At 55.1% G+C, this 24,579-nt stretch overlaps 1 protein-coding gene across 1 annotated transcript in view; it reads right to left on the bottom strand.

Annotated features, from left to right (window-relative positions):
- PLXNA4 (plexin A4) overlaps positions 1–24,579 on the bottom strand; it is a 418,730-nt gene that overhangs the window by 39,511 nt on the left and 354,640 nt on the right. Inside the window, exons 14-22 of the mRNA XM_032401552.1 lie at positions 22,450–22,567; positions 19,140–19,276; positions 17,783–17,947; positions 14,686–14,779; positions 13,935–14,174; positions 13,163–13,309; positions 12,393–12,627; positions 9,449–9,591; positions 1,882–2,150 (exon numbers count right to left, since the gene is read on the bottom strand). Coding sequence (XP_032257443.1) covers positions 1,882–2,150; positions 9,449–9,591; positions 12,393–12,627; positions 13,163–13,309; positions 13,935–14,174; positions 14,686–14,779; positions 17,783–17,947; positions 19,140–19,276; positions 22,450–22,567 — 1,548 coding nt within the window. The remainder of the gene's footprint in view (positions 1–1,881; positions 2,151–9,448; positions 9,592–12,392; positions 12,628–13,162; positions 13,310–13,934; positions 14,175–14,685; positions 14,780–17,782; positions 17,948–19,139; positions 19,277–22,449; positions 22,568–24,579) is intronic.

Below are 24,579 nucleotides of genomic sequence, written 5' to 3'. Positions count from 1 at the left end.
AGATACTAATTGGGCAGTGGATAGAAAGGAAAGTGGCAGGAGAAGTGGGTCAGGCGACAAAGGCCAGATAGATTAGACTGATCCCCTCACCTAAAGCGAAAGACTCCCAGAGCTGACACGGACTAAAGCTGCATACCTAGCTCATCCTAAGCGATGCCCAAATTATCCTATTTCAAAGTCCTTTGGAACTCCTCCTAGAACGCTGCTAGTGTGTCATTTGCAATGATAGGAAGTGCCTTCTTGAGTCTAACTTGCATCCTTTGTGCTGCTACCCAAGTCCACTTATCCTTTTACCTTGGAAGGGAAGCCACAGCAGCAGGGGTAGGGCCAGAAGACCCTTTGGGTTGCATCCATGTAGAGAAAACAAATGGGCCTCAAACTTGCGCTGAGCATGGGGCCAGCTCGGAGAGCAACCGGCCCATCCAGGTATGTTTGGATAGACCCGGAAGTTGCAGTTGGCGGGAGACACAAATAGCTACAATCCCACGGCAGCTGGGCAGTTGCCAGCTCCAAAGCAAACTAGGAGGAGACGAGAAGGAAGACTGTCGAAGTGAGGGGCCAGCCGGGGGCAAGAGGAAGAAAGGGAGATGGAGGAGGGCAGAAGGAGAGAGAGCATCTGGGAGCGAGCGGGTGGCAAACAAGAGGCGGAGACGCACAGATCCAGAGCGAGGCCACACCGGGAAATCGCTGGTGGGAGCTCTGGCAGGCAGCAGCAACCCTAGAATTATGCCGGTGGGTGGCTGCGCGGTGGAAGTAAAACAAAAATCAAAATGATCTACCTTGCTGTTTCCAAAGCTGGATGATTGCTCCGGCATGTAGCAGCCTTTCACAGCTGTGCGGGCGGATGCGCAGTGCACCGGGGAAAAGCCGGAGGTAAACACTTCTGAAAGCCAAATCTAGCCACTGGCCCAAGCAGGAGGCCCCGCCTCGGACCCAGACACCGAGGACAGAAGGCAGAAGAGAGGCAGAGGCAGACGGTGCCGGGGAGTGATGGCCGGACGTGTGAGCTTTCCAGCTTTGTCCGCACGAAGGCTAAAGACATTGCACTAACGGCCTGGATGAGAAATGGCCTTCCGGGAGGAGGCAGATGTGAAGAGCAGCATGGAGGGAGTCAGGGAGTCTCTGTGTCCTATAGAGCCGAAGCCACGGGATATGGCTCAGTGGTCACATGTGGTCATTTGGGTCTCCCCAGTGAGGCATCCGACGGGGTGGGGCGGAGCGCCCTGGACCTGCATGGAGCCTCCAGCAGGTGCATCAGGCAAGGACACACAGGCTGGCCCAGGGCTTCTCACACTTCAATAGGACTTTTGGGTCACCGAGGTGTCTTGGGAGCCTGCAGATTCTGCCCCAGTGGGTGTGGGCTGGGACCGGAGATTCCGCATTACCTGCAAGCTCCCGGGTGATGCTTCCCTGCTGGTCCCAGACAGCAGGGAGAGCTGCCTGGAACTCAAGTTTCCCATCTTGAGATGCTGAGGCGGGTCCCCAGGCAGGAGGCCCTGGGGTATCTCTCCTAATTCATGTTCTGGTTTAGGTAAGGGCAGGGGCTAGAAAAATGATCTCTCAAGAGTCCAAGAGAGAAGAATTCCAGTCGGAGGGGTCATGATCAGGGAGCATAAGGACAGAGAGAGGAGAAGGCAGAGTGCATGTAGGGGGCCAAAGAGAAACAGCAGGGTAAGCAGATGGGCCGTGGCGGACAGGTTCTTCCAAGAGGGCATGGGGCGGGCCCTGGCCTCCAGGCAGGTCAGTCCTCACCTTGGGGGACTTGGCAGCAACTTCCAGGAGCTCTGCCCCCGTCTCCCCAGAAGGCACAAGATCCAGGCCGAATGGGCTCTCTCTCTGACCTGCGCTCTGCGCTCCCCGCCCCCCGGGCCCGGCCCTCACCTCCTGAGCAGCAGCTTGGGGTGGTTCTTGCTCTCCAGGTTCTTGTCAATGAGGTCGGCCAGCAGCTGCTTCAGCACGTCGGTGGCGTATTCCAGCTTGCTCTGCAGCACGGTCATGATGAGCGAGGCCACGTTGCCGCGGTCGCGCATGGAGAAGCTGCGTTGAGACTCCAGGGTGCGGATGAAGGACAGCAGGAACACCTTGTTGTTGATGAGCTGGGCAAAGAGCTTCAGGCCCTTCTCCACGCGCTCCTGCCGGTAGCCCGGAACCTGTGGAGGAGCCCCCGGGGCGGGGGGTGAGGGGGGGAGTCCTGACTGCCAGCCGGGCCCGGGGTCTGCCCCACGGGGTGGGCCGTGCGCGCCGCCCCAGCCCCCACCGCCACTCACCCCACCTGGCCAACAGCACCAAGCCCTCATCGGGTGCTGGGCACTGTGCTGTTTACTTAACCCCCGTGGCAGCTCCCTGCCTCTGGTTTGGAGCTGAATCAGGGGAGGCACAGAGAGAACAGTACCGGGGATCCCCATCCACGTGGGAGCCTGAGCTCTTCCCTGATGGTGACGCAGAGCTGGTGAGGGGCCCCGCACCGCGGCAGATGAGCATCACAGGCAGCCCCCGGGGGGTGTCCAGGAGGCTGGGGGCTGGGGCCGGTGACCCCAGGGGTGAGGGATCACCACACCTGAGCCTCCAGCTGACCTGATGCTGACTCTTCTCTGGCCACGTGGATCCCATTAACAGACCAGTGTGGCCTCAGAGTCAGGACTCATGGGGTCCACGCAGGCTCTGTCACCCCCAACCTGTGTGACCTCAGGCAAGTCCATTAACTTCTCTGGGGGCCCAAAGTGACTCACCCAAGGAAAGGGGAAGATTAAGCCCACCAGTCTCTCAGGTGCTCCCTGATTGACTCTGGTGTCTGATGTTTTCCCAGAGACTCCTCTGAGACCAGGGAAAGGGGAGGAAGAAGGTTTTATCTTCCTGCCCGCATCTTCTGTTCATCGGGAGGCACCTGCATGGGGGCACCGTCCGCTCAGCACACACTAGCCAGCGGCCGAGCTAGGCACGGAGGACGCATCGCTGAGATGCGCGGGGACACAGCAGCTCTGCCCGTCACGGCCCCAGACTGGAAACAGCCAGATGCCCGGCCACAGCAGATGGCTCCAGGAACTGCGGCATATTCACCCAGCAGGAAGCCACACGGCCACGGGAGTGAAGGGCTTTCTGCCACTCACAGTAGCTGGGATGCATCTTGCAGACATTGAATGAAAAAAATCAGAAGGAAGAGGGCCATTCGTGTAATACCCTTTAAATAAAGATTTTAAAAAACCATCAACGATGGCAGGAAAATGGTGATTCCGGGGGGTGGCTGGGACTGGAAGGGGACACTCGGGGACTTTTGTGGAGGGCTGGTAGCATTCAGCTTCCTGATGTGTGTGCTGGCTGATGGCTGTGTTCACTCGGGGAAAATGCTCTGAGCTGTGTTCTGCCAACGTGTGCGTTGCTTGCTCTGTATGTATTCTTCCATGAAACAAAAAGGTTGCTTAACAAATAAACATGGCCTCTGGCATCAAGGTGGAGCCGTCTGAGAACAGAGCAGGGCACCCTCCGTGGAGTGGGGTGCTGGGGGGGCAGGGGCCTCCAAAGGAGGTGCCATGGCGGGGGCTGTGTCTCCCCCGCGGGGGTCTTCGGGAAGGAGCAGCATGTATGCGGCAGTGCAGAATGCAGTTGGAGCCAGCGGAGCTTGGGTTAACTGTCACAGTCATATACTGGTTCGGGGGCCCTGAGAAGACTCCGCCATTCCTTCAACAGCTGGTGCGTATGTCGATCGTCCTCTGCTGAGCGCTGTCTACATGCGTTAGAACTATGGACTATTTATGCCACACGACCCCCTACGAGGTAGGTCCCATTATTATCCCAGGGCCTCATGACAGTGGGGGGCTTTCCCAAGATCCCAAGACAGAGACGTGTCAGGGCCAGGCCGTGCACCCGGGCGGTCGGCGCCACGGCCTGCCATCTCGGGGCTGGTGTGACCTCTGCGGGAAGACGGTGTGTCAAAAGCCGGACACACAGTCGTGTTTACTGAATGGCAGCAGTTTCATCCCACTTGACTCCAGAAGCTTGAAACTGGGGGGGATGGGTGGCCAGAGAATCCCTGTTTGCCCCAGGTCCAAGGAGGGGGCAGATGCAGAGCTGGAACGTTCGTTCCGCTCATGCATTGAGCTCCCCTGTATTCCAGGCTCAGGGCAAGGCCCAGGCGGGAGACAGACCAGTCAGACCTGGGCCTGCCCTCAGAAGGTCAGCAGCAGGCCCCTCCGGAAGGCCCTGTCGGAAGGCAGCACCCTGGAGACAGATGGGAACCCACCGGAGCCAGGGCCTGGCTGCAGCATGTTCCGGCTCTCTGCACGGCCACCCCTGGCAAACTCCTCCTTCCCTGTGGTGGGCCCAATCTCAGCTTCATCCTGCCTACCACCCACCCCATTCCCCACTCCATAGGGGCCGGCAAGGGAAGGACAAGGGTAGGAGGCAGCCTCACCTTGCTCTCAGCCCGGCCTCAGACTACCCAGCTGTCTGTGTGTCCCGCTGACCTCCCTCCCAGCTCTGGGACCACCCCTGACACACGTGTGCACAGTTTACCTCCTCTGTCCTTCAATCCCCCCACAGCAACGTCTCCACAACTTGTCCTACTGATGATAGATATCACTACTTCTTCGGCACCCGCCATGAGCAGTGCGCGGTGCTGCACACTGTACTCGTCACTCCATCGAAGCCTGCTGAGGACCTTGCAAGAGTGAGTGTGCCCTCTGAACTGCCCCTCACAGAAGCTACTGTAGGAGCCAAGGCCAGCCAGCTGGTACAGGAAGGTGCTGGATTTCCAAACCCATGTTTGGCTCCCGAGTCCCTATCCAACCTCCCCATCCTTTGCCACATCTAGTCCTACCCCAGGGCCTGGGAGGTGACTGAGAGCCTGGCAGCTCAGGCTGGCCATCCAGGGCAGAGGAGCCATGGCCGGGTTTGGCACTGGGGCCCCTGGAGAGGAGAGGAGGACAGAGGGCTGGCCAGGTGGCACGTCTGGTAAGAGGACGTGCTCTGAACTTCGTGGCTTGGCTGCACACGCCTTCCGGGCACCAAGGCCTGGGGCCCTGGGAAGGAAGGTGCAGCAAAGCCAGCTACGGGGCCACGGCATGTGGGCCAGCAGCCCAGGGTTCGCAATCAGAGAGACTAACTGCCTCCTACATGGAGGAAAGCTCTGTCACGTCTGGGCTCGACTACCTTGTCTGTAAAATGAGAGTATGAGTGCTCCCGTCATAATGTTTTACGAGTATTAAATAAGATAATGTATGTAAAGTGCTCGGGACACACGGTGTGCCCTTAACAGCAGTTTTATTACCTGCCTCTACTCTGCTGGCAGCTTTTCACCGACCCCTTGTGCCCAGGAGTTTCCAAGACAATGGCTACACTGGCCCAGTGTCTGGGGGTGCTGGAGGTAGGACTTTTCTCCCCATTTTATGAAGGGGGAGATGGAAGTGGAGTATCTTGGTAAAGAGTATCCGGAACAATGCCCCTTTGTAACTGGCTACCCCCCGCCTCCCTAAGCAAATGCCACTCTGAAACAAGACTGTCTTTATTCACCAGTTGGTTCGACAATTTAGTTGAAGCCTGTGAGTATAAAACTGGATAGTAAATTTTAATTGTAACCCAACAGGTTAGAGTTTAGGAGACATGGATAGGTTGAGAATGGGGTGTGTGGTTACTGTTCGCTCCCTGTTTTTAAAGGATCGGTGCCCCTGGCTTGTGTTCTCTCTCTCGCTCACACTTTCTCTCAAGTAAATAAATAAAATCTTAAAAAAAAAAAATAAAGGATCGGTGTGTGCCCAGTGCCTAGATAGCCCCTTTCCCACATGCCCGGCCTTCACCAGATGGTCACAAAAGAGGGGGGACTGGTGGCCTATGTCCAGGGCAGACTAAAGCCAGAGAACACCTCCTTCTTCTCACACATATACTGTTCATACCCAACCAGTGGGCAGCTAGCCCCATGGCTGAAAATGTCGGGAAACATTGCTTTAGATTAGTCAGTGCCTTTCCCGGGAATATTTCCATACTCAGAAAGCCAATGGGGAGAAACTATTCCAGTGGTAAGACAGGGTTGGAAACAAATCAGAAAAGAACAGTCGAGGCAAGATCCCTGTATCTTGCATGGGATGCTGGATCTCATGTAGCCCCGGGCTAATGTGCGATAGTAAAAGTGGATTTCTATTAATTAATTAGCGAGTTTCATGGAAAGGAAAAGTCGTATGCTCTGGGTATATACCCACAAGACTGGGAGCAGGAGCTCAAACAGATACACGTACACCCATGTTCTTAGCAGCTGCGTCCACAATAGCCCAGAGCAGCCCAGCGTCCGCTGACAGATGAAGAGATAAACAAAACGTGGTGCATCCATACAACGGACTATCACTCAGGCTTAAAAAGAAAAGAAATTCTGTCACATGCTACAATATGGGTGAACCTTGAAAACACTTTGTTAAGTGAAGTAAATCAGTCACAAAAGGATAAATATTATATGATTCCACTGACATGTGGGTCCCTGAGTCGTCAAATTCATAGAGACAGAAAGTGAAACGGTGGTTTCTGGAGGAGGGGATGGGGGGTTAGTGTTTAACGGGGACAGGGTTTCACTGGGGGAAGATGAAAACCTTCCGGAGATGGATGGAGGTGATGGTCACCCCACAGTGTGAATGTACTTACTGATTCTGAGCTGCACATGTAAAAAATCGTTGAAATCGTCCATTTTCTGTGATGCATATTTTACCACAATTCGAAACAAGAAAAGCTGTGTGACCTGTTTGACTCAGAGTCTGGCCATCCTGTGAGCTCCAACTCAGGGAAGTGTGCGAAGGCGGCTTCTGACTCCGTCATGAGCGGGGAACTAAGTCTCCCCTCGTGATGAAGGCAAGGAAGAAGAGAGAAGCCTCGGGTGTGAGGGGAAACGTTAACATGCCAGATGAGGAATAAGGTCACTGTAGGACGTGATGTAATACGTAACGGGGGCCAAAGGAAGGGTCTGGGGCAGGGGCGGGGTATCTACCCACAGTCCGTGGTTGTGCACTGAACGACTCGCAAGTCCGTCATCCAGGCTGCTCACGTGATTACAACCCAGCAGCCCTGATTCTCAGAGGCCTTCCTCTGTGGCCTTCCCGGGGCTGGGTTCATCTGACACCTGTGCCAGACAGATGGACGAGGGGAGTCAGGGACTCCTGGTGGTGCGGCTCTGGGGGTGCCCTCCTGTGTGTTCAGCCCATGGGGTAGCTGGTGTCACCGTGAAGTTCAGAAATCAGTCTCTAAGACGGTGCTGAACCAGAGCTCTTGCAGTTTTCTGGCAGGGAGTGGAGTGTGCTGCCCCAGAAGCCTCTGTTTGGGGGTGCTTCATGTCAGGGAGCTAGGCAGGCAGGACCAGAGCCGCACAGTGGAGCAGGGAGCTGGCTCCACGCAGGGCTCCGAGGGCAGGGGTGAGGGTGCTGGGGGTTTCTGCTTGTTGAGTCTGGCTTGCTGAGCTGGGTTCCCGGCTGTGTGCCTCACTGAAGAATAAGGCTAGGAGTTGGGAAGCAGCCCGTCTTGCTTCTCACAGGAAACTGACCTTAGAGGGAGGCCTGGAGAAGTACAGCCGGGTAGAGACTCCACCAGCTTTCAGCAAGGGGCTTGGTATAGTTCAGAAGGGCAATGAGAAGGAATCATTTGTATTCTGGTCCTCGGGGAACAGGGCTGCTGTAGACAGTGAGGCAGGCTGTGCACTGAACAACTCCAAGAGGTGTCACATATGAATGATGCCATCTGGAGCACTGCAGTGTTCAACCTGCACAACCGCCCATGAGATCCTGTGGAAGAATGAGCCCTATAACTCTCCTGCCACTGCCCTGGCCAGTCCTTGGGAGTGTACTGTCCTTGGGTGTGTGTTAAACTAGTGCCAAGACTGGCCTGAGAGTCTGAGAATCTCTGGAGATGCAGGTGCATGTGGAAAATGCATAGCCTTCAGTGGACTAAACACCCTGGGATTTTGAAGCAAGTGAAAATGAGGCTGGAAAAAAGATAAATGGAAGAGAAAAACAAATGAGAATGAGAGAGGGCACGGGCAAGAAGAGTGAGACCAAGAGAATGGATAGGATATCATGATACAGACGGGGTTTTCATCTGCATATAGGACACATGCGTATACCCTAGACGTGAACACACACAAGCAGATGTATAGACAGAGGGAGAGGTGTGTTCTCAGTGAGGACACAGAGCCCACCATCTACGGCCTCTGGAAGTGCCTCTGGGTATCTATCCACTGAGGAGCCCAGGGGACCCTCCTCCGGACAGAAGTGCCCGTGACCTCATTATGGAAGCACGCACGCGTGCACATACATACACACACGGGCACACACCGTATTCAACAATTATGGAGAAACGCATGTGGGCCCCGAAGCCCCTGGGGCCTTGCTCTGCTGCCTGTAGAGGGGCCTCCACATCCCCTTGGACTGGCTATGCAGACATTCCCACAGGGGTCAGTACCTGCAAAATTGTGCGACCGCTGAGCGATGGGTCTGTTGCAATGTTAGGGATGCTATACATCTTGGAATTAGTCGTATTCTCTGTGGTTGCTTTGGCTGGAGATTTTTGATCCCTCCTAATAAGTGTCCAGAGCCATAAGGCACGACAGCGACGTGCAAGGTCTTGGCGTGGGGAGCACAGACCCTGAAGTCTAACTGAGGGACTCCAATCCTGGCCCCGCCCCGTCCCAGCAGGTGGCCCCAGTGCCCTTAGCTTTGTTGCCTCTAAAATGAGCGCGCCGTCTGCAGCCCGCTTGTGAGCTATTAAATCAACACATACACCCGGAGTCCTTAAAACCAGACCCGGAGATTAGTGCGCCGTCAACTAATGGCGATTATTCCTTATGATTATTATTTTGCCCTGGTTTCCTCATTTGTATTTTTCACTTTTCTCTGGTAGTTATCTTTATGAGTCATCCCAAATCCCTTTTGGAACAAAGTGTAATATGAATATATGCATAAGCCAGATACCATGCTAGACAGTAAGTGGGATAAAATGTTCAAAAGATGAGGTCCTGCCGGTACAAAAGACAGCGATGTTCTTATCATGCACACTCCCACCTCCCTCCCCAGTGCATCCCTTATCTTCCCCACATATACTTATTGGGCACCAACTATCTGGTGAAATCCCTTATATCGTGGTTTCCTAAACAGGGGGCCATGAACTCACGACACTGTCTGGTTTTTGCATGTAGGTAAAGTTTTTTTCCTTCAACTTCCATTCAATTCTCAAGGAATCCATGACCTCTAGGACCCAAATCTACTCCCATCTCTGCTCAGAGCCTCCCTGGCTTGGCCCCATTTCCTGCAGAGGGACCGCCTGGCTGGCACCAACAAGTGGGGGGAGCCTCGGGTCAATCACGTCCCCTCCCTGGCCTCAGCTTTCTCACCTCCCAACAAGGTGGCTGCACTTGAAGGTCACCAATACCTTTCTCCACACTAACACCTTGACGGAGCAAGGCTTGGTCGTGGGTGCTGCTTCTCACCTCGAGGTCCCGGAGCACCGGGTGGTCTTCAATTCCGGGGAACAGCACCCGCATGGTGTAGGTTCTGTAGTCCAGGAAGGGGATCCCAGCTCCATCCAGGTCACTGGTCAGCTCGTGGATGTCTGTCTGCAGCTCGGCAAAAGCTGGTACAAAGGGAAGCCCATGAGAATGCCGGCTGGGGCAGACCCTGAGTCTGAATGCTCGGAACCCTCACCCAGGCCCCTGGGAGACATGGGCAATGGACCGCCGGTGTGCAGGAATAACGCGGGATGTCTTAAGTAGCTGGGGTGAAGGACATAGGAAGGGGAGAAAGATGTAGCACAAGGAGGCGAGTCTTGGGCCAGATCCCTTCCAAAGCATGGCTGGGGGTGGGCTGTCCACCGATTTGTCCTGCTGCTGGGATCTGAAGTGCCTCCCCATCCGAAGATGAAGGGTTTTGGTTTGCAGAATATGCTGGGGGTGGGGGGACACCCCTATCAAGAGATGGGGGAGGGAGGGGAGAGGTTCCAGGGGTGGGGGGTCTATTCCCAATTCTGCATTTTTAGAGTGGTCTTCCTTTGAAAAGTTAAGAATAATTTCTTTTGCAGTCCCAGTTCTGGGCCAGGCAGCTGGAACCATCAAACCACCAGTGGGGCCAGATGAAGCCTCCACCACACTAATACATTCCTTCCGGATACATATGTGGGGCGTATCTTTATCCTTCCTTCCTCAAGGTGATGCCACTCAGTGGTGATTTATGATCTGCATGTGGGCATGGCTGTCCGTGGAGGCAGCTCAGGCTTCCCGATGACCATGGAGCTGCAAGACCCCCTTCCCTCTGGCCCCCAAGAAAGTCCAGCACATGGCCCAGGTGGTTACACGGCACCGAAGCTGTGATCACGCTCAGTCCTGAGCACGGCCCTCCTCCCAGGCTGCCCTCCGCCCTGGGAGGCAGTCAGAAATGCCGCGCCAGGCCCTTTCCTGCTCCGCCTCTCCCCTGGGCGCGCACACACGTTCTGACACGCATGCACGCCTGCTGCACACGCATGCTCGCACCCAGCCAGGATGGATTAGCCCATGCTGGCAAAGAACAGCCAGCGGGCACTGATTATGCAATCCTTCTTAATATTTCTATAAACACCAGAATCGGGGAAAAGTATTTTGTGGGCTCTGCTGATCACACGAACACAACATGGCGGGCCCAGGCACTGAGGACGGGGGCCCCGCTGCACCCCACAGTGCCAACTTGGGCCTCCGGATCTCGGGTTTCTGGGCCTTCTTGAGAATAGCAGTGCTGCTTCTTTGATAGAACAAGACACCACCCGGCCCCCTGGACAGGCTCCTGCAGGCCTCCCCGGGCTGCTCTGTTCCTGCACCCCTGGTCACCCGGACGCACAGGGTCCCTCTCAAGGCAAGTGACTCACGCTTCCGAGTGGAACTTACACCAGTGTGTGCGCCCTCGCGTGTATGAAAGGAGTCGGGACGGTTTTTGGCCCGTACCATCGCCAAAAGCACTGAGGACCAGCAGTCCTGTGTGTACTGAGGAGCATGGATGTGTGGGAGTGTGTGTCACGTGCGTGTGGGCATGCGTGGGTGTGTGTGACCGTCCGAGTGTGTGTGTACGTCGGTGAGTGTGTGGGACAGTGATGCACATGTGTGTAAAGTTTAGGCAGTGAAGGGCCTAGGCTGGGCCTCTTCTGGGTTTGTGTGTAGGTGACGTCCTGGCTTACTGCCAAGTCTCTGGGGCGTCACCTTCCCTGGACCCAAGCTGCCCCTTATATGTCCGAGGGCCAGCTCTGGGCTCCCCCGACAAATGCCTTCAAGGCTAATCTCCGTGTGCTCTGCTTTACATCTCTCTCTGTGCCCACTCGTGCAGGAGAGCTCTCCCCCGAGCCAGAAGCCAAGGCCCTCTCCTGGTGCCTCCGTGGACACTCTACGGCTGGACTCCTTGTCTGGCTTCTCATCTCTCCTTCTCCAGAATGTTCTGAGAGGAACCTGGCTTGGCATTCCCCTCTCTGCCCCCTCCCGGTTGGGGTGCTCAGCTGGCGGGGAGGAGAAGGAGGGGGTTGGCTTTTTATCGGTCTGCAGCCTTCCTTCAAGTCACTAAGCGCCTCCAACATTCAAAGCCTCGTGCCTGCCACACATAAAAGAGATTCTAATCACTACACCTAATTAGAGGGAAGAGTACATTGCGGAGAAAAAAAATTAAGCAGCATAAATATAATAAAAGGCAGTAATTAACAGTCCCACAAGGCTGATGCCATGTTGACAGCTAAGGATGTAGTGAAGGGATGGGACGGGCCCACTTCCCCATCAGACGGAGCCACGGCTTCCCTGGTGAGGATGGGAGGGCCCCAGGTACAGGCTGGATTGACTCCGAGAATAAATCTATAGCAAAGAACCCACTCAGACCCTCCGAGGGTGACTCACGAAATGATATCCTGGGGCGACAAGAGTCTGACTCCTAAATTTCCTTCTTGGATTTAATGCTGCTGATTTCATATCATGGTGGTGTTGGTAATTTTTAAAAATATAAGCTGTGAAACCCTCTTCCTTCTAAATCTCAAATCAGAGCTACGGCTGTACTGTCCTCCCTAAGGAAGGGAGCTCAAGGTTGCTGACCGCCGCATGTCAAGACCCCCTAAGCTCTCCCCGAGTGGAGAGCATCAAACCCCTGCGGACAGGACTCGGGGCTGCAGACTGCCCTTGGGGGGTTGAAAGGACCCCTGCTGACCTGGGGAGAGAGGGAAGGGGGGCACCTCGAGGGCTGGGGGGAGGGCGGCCTCGCCCAGGGAGGGGCTGCGTCTGCTGGGATATGGGCTGGGTCTGGACGCAGCTCGGAGACCGGAGTCAGAGGTCAGACGCCCGGCCCCCAGCACTGCCCGCAGGTGCCCAGCCGCTCGCCCATGTGCGACGCGCAGGCACAGCCTCGGGCGTGGGGCTGTGGTCCCGGGTCACCAAGTACCTTCTTTGCACTCGAGCGCCACTCGTGACTCCAGGTTGTCCATTTGCATCTGCAGCCGCTTCAGCGTGAGGTCACTTTCGCGGGACTTGCGTTTGTAGGCGATGAGGACGGCGACGATGAAGATGACCAGGAGGCCGCCGGCCACGGCGATGCTAACGATGGCGGGCAGGCTGAGTGGGCTGTCTGGGGCGACGTACACCATCCCCGGGGAGTACTCCATGCCACCGACGCGGGCCTGGGGACACAGCAGGCGAGAGGGAGTTGGGAGCGGGCGCAGAGCAGTGCGGGGAGCCGCCCCGGGCTGTCGATGAACTGGCCACGGGGCAGGACGGGGAAAGGGCTCCAGGGAGGAGAGCCGTCACTGGCTGTAAGGACAGCTGAGGCGGGTTGTGGGGCCCGAGCAGGGTGTCTGGATGGCTCAGAGACGGGAAGCTGCACAGTACCCAGGACTAGGGTTGTCATCTTCGTAAGGAAACAGCACACAGCTGGGACCTAAAGAAGTCTGACATGACTTCGGTGAGTGGCTCCCTGAGCTTCATCCCAGGCTAAGGACGGATGACTGAGGCACAGAGCATGATCTGATGGACCTCCTCGGGCCAACCACGGTCCCCTCCTGCAAGGGTCTCTTGCCTGTGACTGGCGATGCACACATCATTCATGCTGCTTTGCTTGCTCTCATTGGGGAACCAGCCAGAATCCCCTCCCGGTCTGCTCATGCTCTGGCATCCCTAGTGCCTGCCCCGTCCGGAACGGGGCCCCGGCTGGCTCACCATCACTTTATGCCTGCCGATGAGGTTGGGGGACTCGCAGAGCAGCTGCACGTCGGACACCGTCACGGTGCATGGCTTCTCCCCCACCAGCACGGTGTAGTTCAGCTTCACATTGCCCCCGGCCACGGGGGGGATCAGGTTCTTGCCCTGGAGGGACAGGAAAGCCCTGGTTTGCACCGCAGAGTCAGGACCATAGCTGCCGGCTGGCTGCCACGTCCCCCCACCCAGAGGTCCCATCCTGCTGGCGAGTGCTGGAGAGGCCACCTTCCATAGTAAGTCCCCAAACCCCATGACACCTACACTGCCATTCCCTTTTCCTCAGTGGGGAGTCAGCAATCAAGGCACTCTCTAGCTTATCCAAATGCAGCCTCAGAATCCTTCTTAACACAGAGCTATGGTCAATCACCACCAGTTGACTCCAAACTGTCACAGGAGTTACAAGTAATTTGCTACCTGTGCTCCAAAGAAACCCTCTACTGTGGCTTGCGGAGGGCTACACGGGAAGAAGCAGGATGAGCCTTGGACCTCCCAGGTCCTGGACTCCGGGGACAAAGGAAGCTTGGGAGTCAGATGGCCAGGATGGATCCAGCTGCCCTGATCAGGTCTCCATGGCCTTTAAAGAGTTTGCCTCTCAATCCAAACTCAGAGCCCATGTTTTCCATGCTCTGGACTCCAGTGATGAAATCGGGCCTCTCTCTGTGACTTGACAAGCCTCCCCGTTCCCCACAGCAGCCTCCTTGCTTCCCACCTCCTGCCTACGACCTCACTCTACCTTCAGGATGATGGGAGTGCCGGGCTTGAGCTCCAGGATTCCTGAGGGCCCAAAGGCCTCGAACACAGGGTTGGGATAATAGGTGAAGTTGGTCTTGTTGAGGATTAGCAGGGACTGGACATTGTCCAGGATGAAGCCAAACTCCTCGGGCCTCTCGGTCAGGTCGGACTGGTGGTCGGGCCCCAGAGCAAGGGCCGGAGCCTGGCAGGTCATCTCAGTAGCATTCAGAACCTCACAGAGCTGGAGGGGGCCAGAGAGGCAAGACCATGCAGCGTCTGGACCCACACAGCCCCACACACCCAGCAGGGCGCCCTCCATGCTGGGATACAGCATGGGGTTGACATGGGACAGTTAGGGATGGGTCGCTGCCCCTCTGCATCCAGGACCATAGAACCTGGCCACTCAAAGAGTAAACTGCAACTAGCACCCGCCTCCGCAGTGGCCACAGGGGTGTGGCAGTGACAGGGGTATCTCTGAGCTAAGGGGCAGCACTGGGGGTCTGAAAGACGGAGGAATAAGGGTATGAAACCCCAGAACCCCCCAAAGCAATTGCTCCTCCAGGCCTGTACCCCAAAGTACGAAAATGCCCTCATGTCTCCTTCCTCACCTCACCATCCCAGTGCCCCAGGGTGTCACATGCAATGGGTCATCTGTGTCTGGGTGGCCTGCCCTACTCAGGACGCCCCATGTCTTTTGGGAAAGTGACATGTTGAGTGGGCAGCCTCATGCCCCCTGCCCTCCCTGGACTCACATTGATGTGCTCCTTCCCTCCATGCTTGGCACGGATCTGGGGATTCTGTATGAGGTCCAGGTGAGTCCCCCACACGGCGATGGGTGTGTTTCCACTGACGGGGGTGGGGGGGAGAAACAAGGAGGCATGTCAACACAGGGATAGGAGTAGCAATGGGGCTTGATGACAATGACGATGATGATCAGGCTGAGCTCCGACGTTAAAGGCCATGATAACCAGGAGGCGTGATAATGTTCATGGGGACAATGATGGCAAACTGAATGAATAAGGATGAGCTCTCAGCAGCCATCACTCATCACAGCAGTGATGACCAGATGTCTATGGCCATCCTGCACTGAGCGCATCTGGAGTGTGGACACCCGTGGAGGCTCTGGAGCCTCCTGACCTGAGCCGGATGCTTCTCTGCAGCCCCCTGGTGTCTCTCCCCCAGCCCTCACCAGTCACAGGGAGATTTCCACCCTGGCCCTGGCCTAATGAAAGCCCTGCTCCAAGATGTTCCCCACTAAACCATCCAGGGTCTGAGCACAGTCTCCTCCCTAGGAATCACTACAATTTCACCCTGGAAGCTTCCGTCTGCTGAGATCTGGGAAAGGCAGAGGCCCAGACACCCAGGAACCTCGTGGTGCAAACAGCAAATGTTCTGGGACTCAGGTCTCCTGTATCCTGGGTGTCAGCCAGGTATGGAGGAGGAGGGAGCAGGAGATTCCTCTTTGTGTAACTTTCCAAAGAAAACCTCGATGCCAATTGCTGTATGCAGGGCTCTGAGAAGCTGACCTGAGGCAAGAGCTATCTTCCTTGGGGGCTACTCAAAGGAAAGTGACAAGTCACTTTCTCCACAATCCAGAGAGTATCTTCAAGAAGAATCCTACTATCTGGAAGAGTTAGTTATAAGCTTGGTGAGTGAAGAATCCGTGACACCCATATTCATGTCTCCCTCTCTGTGCCTCGGCCCATCTCTGTACTCCCTGTTATTCCCTGCTCTCCACCTGTCCCCCACTCCCACACACACACACACACACACACACTCACACTCGCACACGCCGGAAGATTCCTGTAAAACCCAGACAGGCTCTTCTGCCCATGGCGGTGTTCCAGAATGAGATTCTGCTATCTGGCCATCTCCCAATCTTCTTAATCACCAATTCAACCCCCCATCCCTGTTGGTGAGCAGCCCAGGCTGTTGTGAGTGGTGCAAAGCCGCGCTCTGCAGGGCCCCGCCCCTCAGAGAATCTGTTCACTGCAGCAAAAACTCTGGAGCCGGCTGGCAGGCCCAGAACGTGCTTCCAACCTCGCACTGGTTATGAATGTGACTCGGGGTCGGCTACTGAGTGCCAGGAAGGACGATGTCTCTATTTCCGTGCTGATGACTTGAGGAAGAACTGAGTTAAACCAGGCCTCCTCAGGGAGCTGCAGAGTTTGTCTACACCAAGGGCTACACCAACTTCCTGGATTCACCAGGCCCTGGGGGAAAATCCCAGAAGTGCTTTCTACAGATGCTTTCCCCCTTTCTGTGCCTTGTAGTCATCTACTTTAAAAACACGGCCAACGCTTATAAAGTGTGGGTCTTAGGGAGTAACCGGTGAGAACAAGCCAATCTCATCTCCACAAGGGCTGCCTTTCATGGGTGTAAGGCCGGGGATGGCAAACATCCCCGCAAAGGGCCAGAGAGTAAATATTTTAGGCTTCCCAGGCCATATGGTCTGTTGTAATTACTCAACTCTGTTGCTGTGGTGAGAAAGCAGCTACAGACAAAACATACACGAATGAGCATGGCTGTATTCCAATAAAACTTTATTCATAAAAGGAGGCAGATGGCCAGATCTGGCCCCCAGGTTGGAGTCTGCTGACCCCTAGTTTAGAAGACTATTCTCTGGACTGGATTGGTCCCTGACTCCTGCTTCAGCCATGGAGACCACATCTTCATGCTCTCCCCCTCCCCTCGATGCCAGACGCCCTCTAGAACTGAAGCCAACAGTGGGGAGGGCTGAGGACTGGGCCAGGGGCAGTGGGAGAGAGCTGAGCCAGGCGCTGCACTGTGCCTGTGCATCCGGCTTAGCCCTCCCAGAGTCCCGGGAGGGAGTTGACAGATGAGAAACCATAGGCCCAGAGAAGTTAAGTCACCTTTAAGGTCATTCAGCTGGGCTGAGCCCGCTCTTTCTGACCTCAAGCCCTGTTGCATCCCCCTCAGCCCCTGATACAGCAATTTCCCAATGGTCAGCAGGGGCCTCGCTGTCGGGATGCTCTCTGCTGCACCTTCCCATTACGATGTATCCTTCAGGGACCGGAACAGCATGCTTGCAATTCCCTCCCGGAAGTGAGATGTCACACTCCAGAGCCCCACCAAGTGGGGGGCTGGGAGGGTCCCCAGGGATCCTGGAGTCTCCAAAGCCCCCGGTGAATCTCGCAAGAGGGGAGGCCAGAAAGGTATGCAGCTGGTGCAAGTCGGCTTGTGACTGGCTGAGCGAGAGGTGGCCCTGGAGGGTCTTTCTATAAGAGCACACACCCAGCTCCCTCCCAGGACATGCGCTCTCTATACTTGTGCTGGCCGGCGGCGGAAAGAACAAGACTCAGTCCCTGTGCTTGAGGAGTTTGTGGTAGAGGGAAGGACGAAGCAAGCAGACAACCCGGGGTCCTGACAGAGAATGACGGAGGCACGGCAGGAGGTTACAGAAGCCCAGAGGATGGACATCTGCATTGGACCCTGGTGGTCAGGACACACTTTTGCTTAAGAGCAGGCCAAGGAGAAGTTGGATCTGATCTTACTCTTTCTCCTCCATCCCTCGGCAGGACTGGAATTACCGCCCATATTTGGGGGTTCACGGCCTCCAGGGGCACAGTGATGGGATCATGGCCTCCAGGGGCACGCACCAAATCCTCAGATGACGGGCCATGGGCTCTTGCTGATTGGAGCTTGGGTTCTGGGGCCGGGGCCCACTCAGAGGTACTCTCAGTAGAAGGAGGGCACCCTGGCAGGAAGGTCTGATTTGGGGGGTGCTCTGAACCAACCCCAATTCATCAGTCCTCAAAGAAAAACTGGGCCCCAAGGCTGTCCTTGGCTCTTGGAGAGTTAAGGAAGGACAACCAGGGCCATGCCTACCTGACTATGCTCCACTCTGGCTCGATGCGCACGATGGTGGGGTCCTCCATGTACTGGAAGAACAGGTCCTGGTGGATACTGGCCTTGTCCACTTGCACCATCACCTTCATTTCCAGCACCTCATCTGAGGATGTGGTGTTGCAGACGATGGAGGATGGAGAGCGTCTGCAAGGAGGGCAGACATGCAGCTGGGCTCCCGAGTGTTGAAGGGGACCGGGGTCCAGGCGGGGGCTAGGGCCCTCCACCCCTCCCTGTTCCCAGGCTCCTCAGAGGCCACGGTGAGCACTGCCCCAGGTGGAAAGCTCCAGGCACTACTGACAAAGACTCTCTCCTGCACCAAACCCATAGACAGGTTCCTCTGAGACCCCTTTTCAACGAGGCCTCATCCTTGGGCCCCATCTTGGGCCTGCCAAACGCCATGTTTAGCAAGAATCCTGCAAAGTGAGGTCACCCAGAGTCCCCCCGCCCCCTTGATACCCGATCACCCCGGCCACCTGCAGCAAGAATCCTGTTAAGTCGGTTTAGCGAGAATTTTCCTCTTCTTGCTGTTGCTTCTTAGTAATTTCACACGAGTGACCCCCTCGCTCTGCTGGTTGGCTGTAAATCCCCAGCTGCCTTTGCTGTCTTTGGAGTCAAGACTGATTTCTTTCTCTCCCCATTGTGATAGTCTTGACACCTCCTGCAATAGTCCTGAGGAAACTCTCCTTCACTATTTTAGCAAGTGTCAGAACAATTTTTTCTTTACCCCTGGCCTGACTTCCGACCTGCCACAGGCCTCAGCATAGCTCTGTCCCGGGAGAAGCTCCCCGGCAGAATGTCACATCCCCACCACGTCTCCGAGTCCTGCATCAGACGAACCTCCTGCCTGCCTTCCACCCTCCAGGCTCCTGGCTTATCGAAGGTGTGCCCTTCTGAGCCTGGATGGTGGAGCCAGGGGAGAGAAAGTCAGCTGCCCTTGGGAGGTCCAACCTCAGCCAGCTGGGTAGGGGCCTCAGCTCCTCACCTCAGCTCAGCTGGCTCTGCAGCAGGGGGCAGGGGCTCTAGATTCCCCAGGGTGTCCTGGGAAACCCTAGGATTCCGCACAGTGGCTGGTATAGGGGCACAGAGGCTAAATGGTGGGCAATAGCAATGAATGGCCCAACTAAGGAAGGGCTGCCTGGCAGGTCTCCAGACTGAGCCCAAAACATCCACAGTCAGGTATGCCCATACCATCCCCCCTCAAAGAGAACGGCCACTTTCTCAGGGAGGAGAAAGCACTTCCAAGAGGTGAGCTCCGGAAGTCTGTAGCCCTGGGGCAGCCCTACAGACCCCACCCTCTGGGCTGTGAGCCCCCGAGGCCTGCCTGGAGGTGAGTTACCTGTGGAAGAGGCAGGGCTGCTTCCCGAACATCACCACCACGTTGCTGCCCGCGTTCAGGTTGGTGCCCGTGATGGTCACTTGGGTGCCCCCGGACATGGGCCCCCGCCTGGGCTTCAGGTCCGAGAGAGTCAGTGTCTGTTCAGGAAAGGATCTGGCCTGAGACACAACCCGGGTCTGAAGAGGCAGCACCCCGCTCTCAGAGCCGCTCAGTAACGGTGGCCTCCCAACGAGCCCACGAAGTCGTATTGGGCTTGTGTGGATAAGCCGTGTTCTGGACCCTGAGAGTGTACACCTCTCTATTAATAACAGTAATAATAACAGCTGCTGTGTGCTGGTGTTCTACCTGGCAGGCTTTCTCTTCATCCACCTCTGTATAAGGTATGTGCCCAGTCAATTCTACAAGGTAGGTATTATTACCCATTTTACAGAAGAGATTCAGAGACGTGAAGTCAAGTTCCCAAGGTCACACAGCTAAAAAGTGGCACGTCTGAGATCTGACTCCAGAGCCCTGACTCTACCACCTCTCCAATTGCTTTTGGGAAGGTGATCTGCTCCTTCCACAGGCCTCTTCCAGAGAGCTGCCCAAACAGCCAGAGGCCAGAACGATGGGTCCTGAAGGCCCCAGGAAAACCCAGGAGGAGAAGCGAAGAAGGGTCAGTGGATTGAGTGAGGATGGAGGGGAGGCGGCACCTGTGAGCTGAGGATTTGGAGTTGCGATTTGTTCTTTCATTAGCATTTTAATGGAAGAAACTCTCCTCAGTCCCAGGTGAAGCCTGTATCTGCATTTAAATGAAGATTTCTCTCTTCCCTGCCCCTTAAAGAATTCTGCACCAAAAGTTGAACTTACTTGGCTCCCAGCCGGCAGGCCACCTCCCCAGAGAGGCCTCAATCCCTAACACCTTGGGAGGACAGGAGGAGCCCCCGTGACTCGCTGACCGCGGCTCGCAGGGGCCCACCCGCCCTGCCGCCCACCGGGTCCCTGCAGATCCTGAGCCTGGCATCCCCCTGGCACCCATAAAACGAAGGAATGCTTCATTCCAGAGCTGCTCCTGGCCCAAACGGAGACCTAGACGAGGGTGGGGTGAGGCTGTGGGAAGAGGCTTCGTTTCTCAGCTCTGCCTAGATCTTGCTGTGTGACCCAGAACAAGCCTCGTAACCTCTCTGATCATAAAATTGGAGAGCTGGGTCAAAACGAGTTATCTCAAAGGCGCCTGCTGGTTTTCTGGTTCTGTAACTCGGGGTCACCTCCCACAGATGGTGCCTCTGTCCCACTGTCTGGAAGGGAAAGAGAGTGAGGGGGATGCACTGTTTGTGGGAGCCGGCAGCTGGGGTGGGTCATGGAGGTGACAGCCGGACAGCCAGGGGTCCAGTGGCCTTGGAGTGAGTCACGGAGGTGAGACATGGCAGAGATGGCTAGCACCCCAAGGAAGCTTCAGCCATCCCTAGTACCATCCATTCTGTCACTGCCAAGTGACGCCAGGATGCAAACTGCTCGGGGCACTTGACTGGCTGAGGAAGCCCAGTGCTTGCTTTGCCCACGCAGGGGCATCCTCCCTGTTCCCACGGCAGCGCCACGCCACACCTCTAAACGCTTGGGGAGTGCTGTCTCTGCCTCTGTCTCTGTCTGTCTCCCTCCCTCTCAGTATCTCAACTCCATTGGATCGACAATTTATGTAGAGATCCATCTATATCATGTTCAGTATACATGCTGTCTCTCTACATATACACAGGTATTCATGTATCGCTAATTGTGTGCAGGTGTGTTGGGTTTCATTGGGAAACTTCCTCGGATCCTTTAAGAAGAAGGTGGGGGTACAAATCCTAGAGATGGGGAAACCTACATATCCATTAAATCCATCACATATGTGTGTTCTTCTACGTGAGTTCCTGTGTGTGCAGCGTGACCAACTGTGTGTAGAAGGAGGGAAGATTTTCAGGAGTAGGGCAGGGAGCAGAAAGAGCAGGGCATCAGCGGGAAGAGGCCTCTGATGCACATTCCTGCAGGGTTGGGCCCCCACCACAGTCGCGTCCGCATGTACATCCATCCTACACTCTACCTCTCCTTCTAGACCGCGGGCCCCCTGAGGGAGGGGCTGTGCAGGGTCTGAGTCATCCCTGAACACCCACAAGCCAGGGCCACCGAATTATAAGATTCAACCAATGAAGCAAATATTTATCAAATAATCTATTGGAAGGGATCGTGCAAGGTGATACATGGTTGTCAGTTGAAGGGAGAAAGGAGGAGGAGAGGGAGGAAGGCAGAGGAAGGAGAGGGGAGGAGGGGTGGAGGGTGGGGGAAGGGAGGGTGAAAAGTGGGCTCCCCGTGACATGTTCTGGAGCATTTGACGCCCAGGCATAAAGTCCATCACTTCAGGCTCCCAGCTTCCCAAAGCAGCGTGGAACCATGAGGAAACTATCCTATCACAGCGGGCATTAGCCCCAGAAGTGACCTGGATGGTAAGACAGTTTGGAAAATGAGGCAGCGTGAGGGACAGCAGAGACATGCATGCCTCCCGCATGTCAGACATCATGGGATTGAGAGGTCCCCAGAACCCCTGCCCCCCAGAACCCCTCACCAGGGGCTGCCTCGGCGGGGCCAGCGAGGGTCCCGGCTGGAGGGAATGTGGTGGTAGGGGTGAGGTCTGCAGACAGGCCACAGGAAGGGAAGGGAGGGGTGTGCAGGGAAGGGTAATGGTGTGGCTTAGAGGAAGGGGGAGTGGGGGTGCAGGGGAGGTGTGGGATGGGGGTGGGGTTAAGGAAGTCATGGGATGGGGAGATGGGGAGTGGAGAAGGCGGGCTGAAAGCGGATGATGGGATAGAAATGATGGGGTGTGAATGTACCCGGAAAGCTCAGGGCACAGCAGTCCTGCGGGCACAGAAACCATGCAGATGAGAGAAGTGATGCGTCTACTTCATGTAATTGTCACAACAGTACTGTGGGGTAGATGCAAGTCTTATCACCCCCGTTTTAGAAATGAAGACACTGGGACGCTAAGCAGCGTCCCCAAGTTCACCCTGTGAGTAAGCGGCAGAGTCGGGGCCCCCCTCCTGGCCCAGACACACAGCCCCTCAGCCCGAGGTGGATGCAGGGCCCGACAGCCAGGGCGGCTTCCCTGGATCAGGGCCGGACACAGCATGGCTTTGATTTGAATCCGGTCTTTCAGATTTCCAGGGCTGCGTTCTCACGCTGCAGGACAGACTCCCACGAGCTGCTTGGGGTCTGCCCACAGAGGTCTAGCCTGGCCCGTAACCACGGTCATGCGGTCTGTGGCCTGCGCCCGGGCAGGTCGCCTGTGGCCGGGACTCACCATGAAGTAATAGAGTTGTGAGGACCGGGCCATGAACTCGGGCCGACACACGGCCACACAGATCTCCACAAAGCCTGCGTGCTGGCTGGGCTTGGCCTCCCCCATCTCGCACACGATCCTGCAGGGAAGAGAGGACAGATCCCCGTGGTCACAGCAGGGTCACAGGACCCCAGATGTGACCCCTGGCCCCCGCACCTCCCCTGGCCCCTTCTCTGCAGTAGGGTCTCAGGGATGGGCAGGGGAGGCGGAGGGGAAAGATTCTTCCCTGCAAGGCTCCTCTTTGGTTCTTGGGAAATGCAACCTACAGGGGTCTCCATGGACATCCCTGCCAAGTGAGAGGCCTAGGGGAGGGCCCCTGTGTTCTGACCCCAGACACTCAGTCCCTCTTTCAGGAATTGTCCCCTCAACTGTGAACCAGAGGGCAGGGAATGGGTCAGCCAAACAGCTTAGGGAACACGGCTGGCAGGGCCCAGAGAGGTAGTGACCTTCCCAAGGGCCCACAGCACGTCAGACAGGGACCCAGGAGCAGACTTGAGGTTTTCAGACCCTCACCCAGGGGCCCTTGGCTCCTACTGCATGGACTGCCTCAGTGGAGTGTTTTCATCTCCAGCCCCAGCTGGGTGCTTGGTCAGGAGGAGAGACTCCTGCTTGGGGGGAGGGGGAGGGGTAGACGAGAGCCGTACATTTGTCCCCTTTTAAAAATGTTCCTTGTTTTAATTACAAAATTTGTTCATACCCCTTGAAAACAAGACAGTACAGAAGTGTGACTGTAAAAATAAGTGTCCCTTTCTTCACTCCTAATCTCTCTTCAAAGTTTGATATATATATATACACTCGTAGACCTTTCTCTAGATCTATGCAAACATATGTAATATATAATATATACAAAATCTCCATTTTACAGGTGAAGAAGCTGAGGCACAGAAAAGTTAGGCAACTTGCCCAAATATGTATATTTGCCCATATGCACCCATGTATGTGTATATATGTGTGTGTGTGTGTGTGTTTGGTTATTACGCACACATGTAAACATAAGTGTTATATATATTCACATGTACAATTATATACAAACATACCTATATAAACATATACATGACTTTTAAAATAAATGTGAAACATAACTACCCACTGTCCCAAACCCTGGTCATTTCACTGCACAGCCCAGCGCGGACTTGCCCCGTGTGGCTGCATGCACAGCCCTACCGGATCCTTTCTGACAGCTTCATAGCGCTTCATGCCGCGGCTGCACCATTGTGTATTTATCCAGCCTCCTACTGATGGACATTTAACATCCCTTCATTTTTCTCCTACTCCAAATAACCCTGCAGGATGAGCCAACTTATACACATATCCTCAAGCATTGCACATTTATTAGGATAAGGCTCTAAGTGGGGAGCTTGTGGGGTCATTGTTTATGTATGTGATGTTTGATAGGTGGAAGAAAATAATGGTCCCACAGGGTTGTTACCGATTTGTACTCCTGTCAAAAGCAATCGAGTGAGATTATTTTACTCTTTTGCCAACACCAGATAGTATCAATCCTTTGAAAGTTTTTCCAATATAATAGGGAAAGATGATCCCTTTTTTTTGCTGTCATTTTTATTTCCCTGATTACTAGTGACGTTGCAGATATTTGCAAGTATGTGCGTGTGGTTGTAAAAAAATCTTAGATAGCCTTTCCTTCAATTGGTCTGAAGCTATCTCTATATTGCTAATGAATTGTCTTTTTGTAGGAGCTGCTGAATGAGGAGTATTAACTTTTTTTTCTAGTAAGTATTGCAATTATTTTCTCCCAGCTTGTCGTCTGTATTTCAACTTTGTTTATAATGTCTTTGGCCACACTAAAGTTTAAAAGTGTCTGTGGTTCAGTGGCTCCTTCTTTTACTTTATTCCTTCTAGGTTCTGTGTCTCTCTTAGAAAGAAAAAATTTCTGGGTGGGAGTCCAGTAAAAATATATGCCTTTCTGTCCAGATAGCATAATTAGTGCATGTTCAGTATAAAGATAAAAGAGAAAGCGCATAAAATCACTTGCCATACAGACACCTCCTCTCACCCCATTTGAACCACCCAGAAATATCCACTGTCAACATTCTGGCGTTCGGGTTTTCAGTCTTGTTTTTCTTTTACAGA

This window comes from Phoca vitulina, unplaced genomic scaffold (genome assembly GCF_004348235.1).
Source record: "Phoca vitulina isolate PV1807 unplaced genomic scaffold, GSC_HSeal_1.0 scaffold4, whole genome shotgun sequence".
Lineage (NCBI taxonomy): Eukaryota > Metazoa > Chordata > Mammalia > Carnivora > Phocidae > Phoca > Phoca vitulina.
This window is presented reverse-complemented; position numbering and strand designations above follow the sequence as displayed.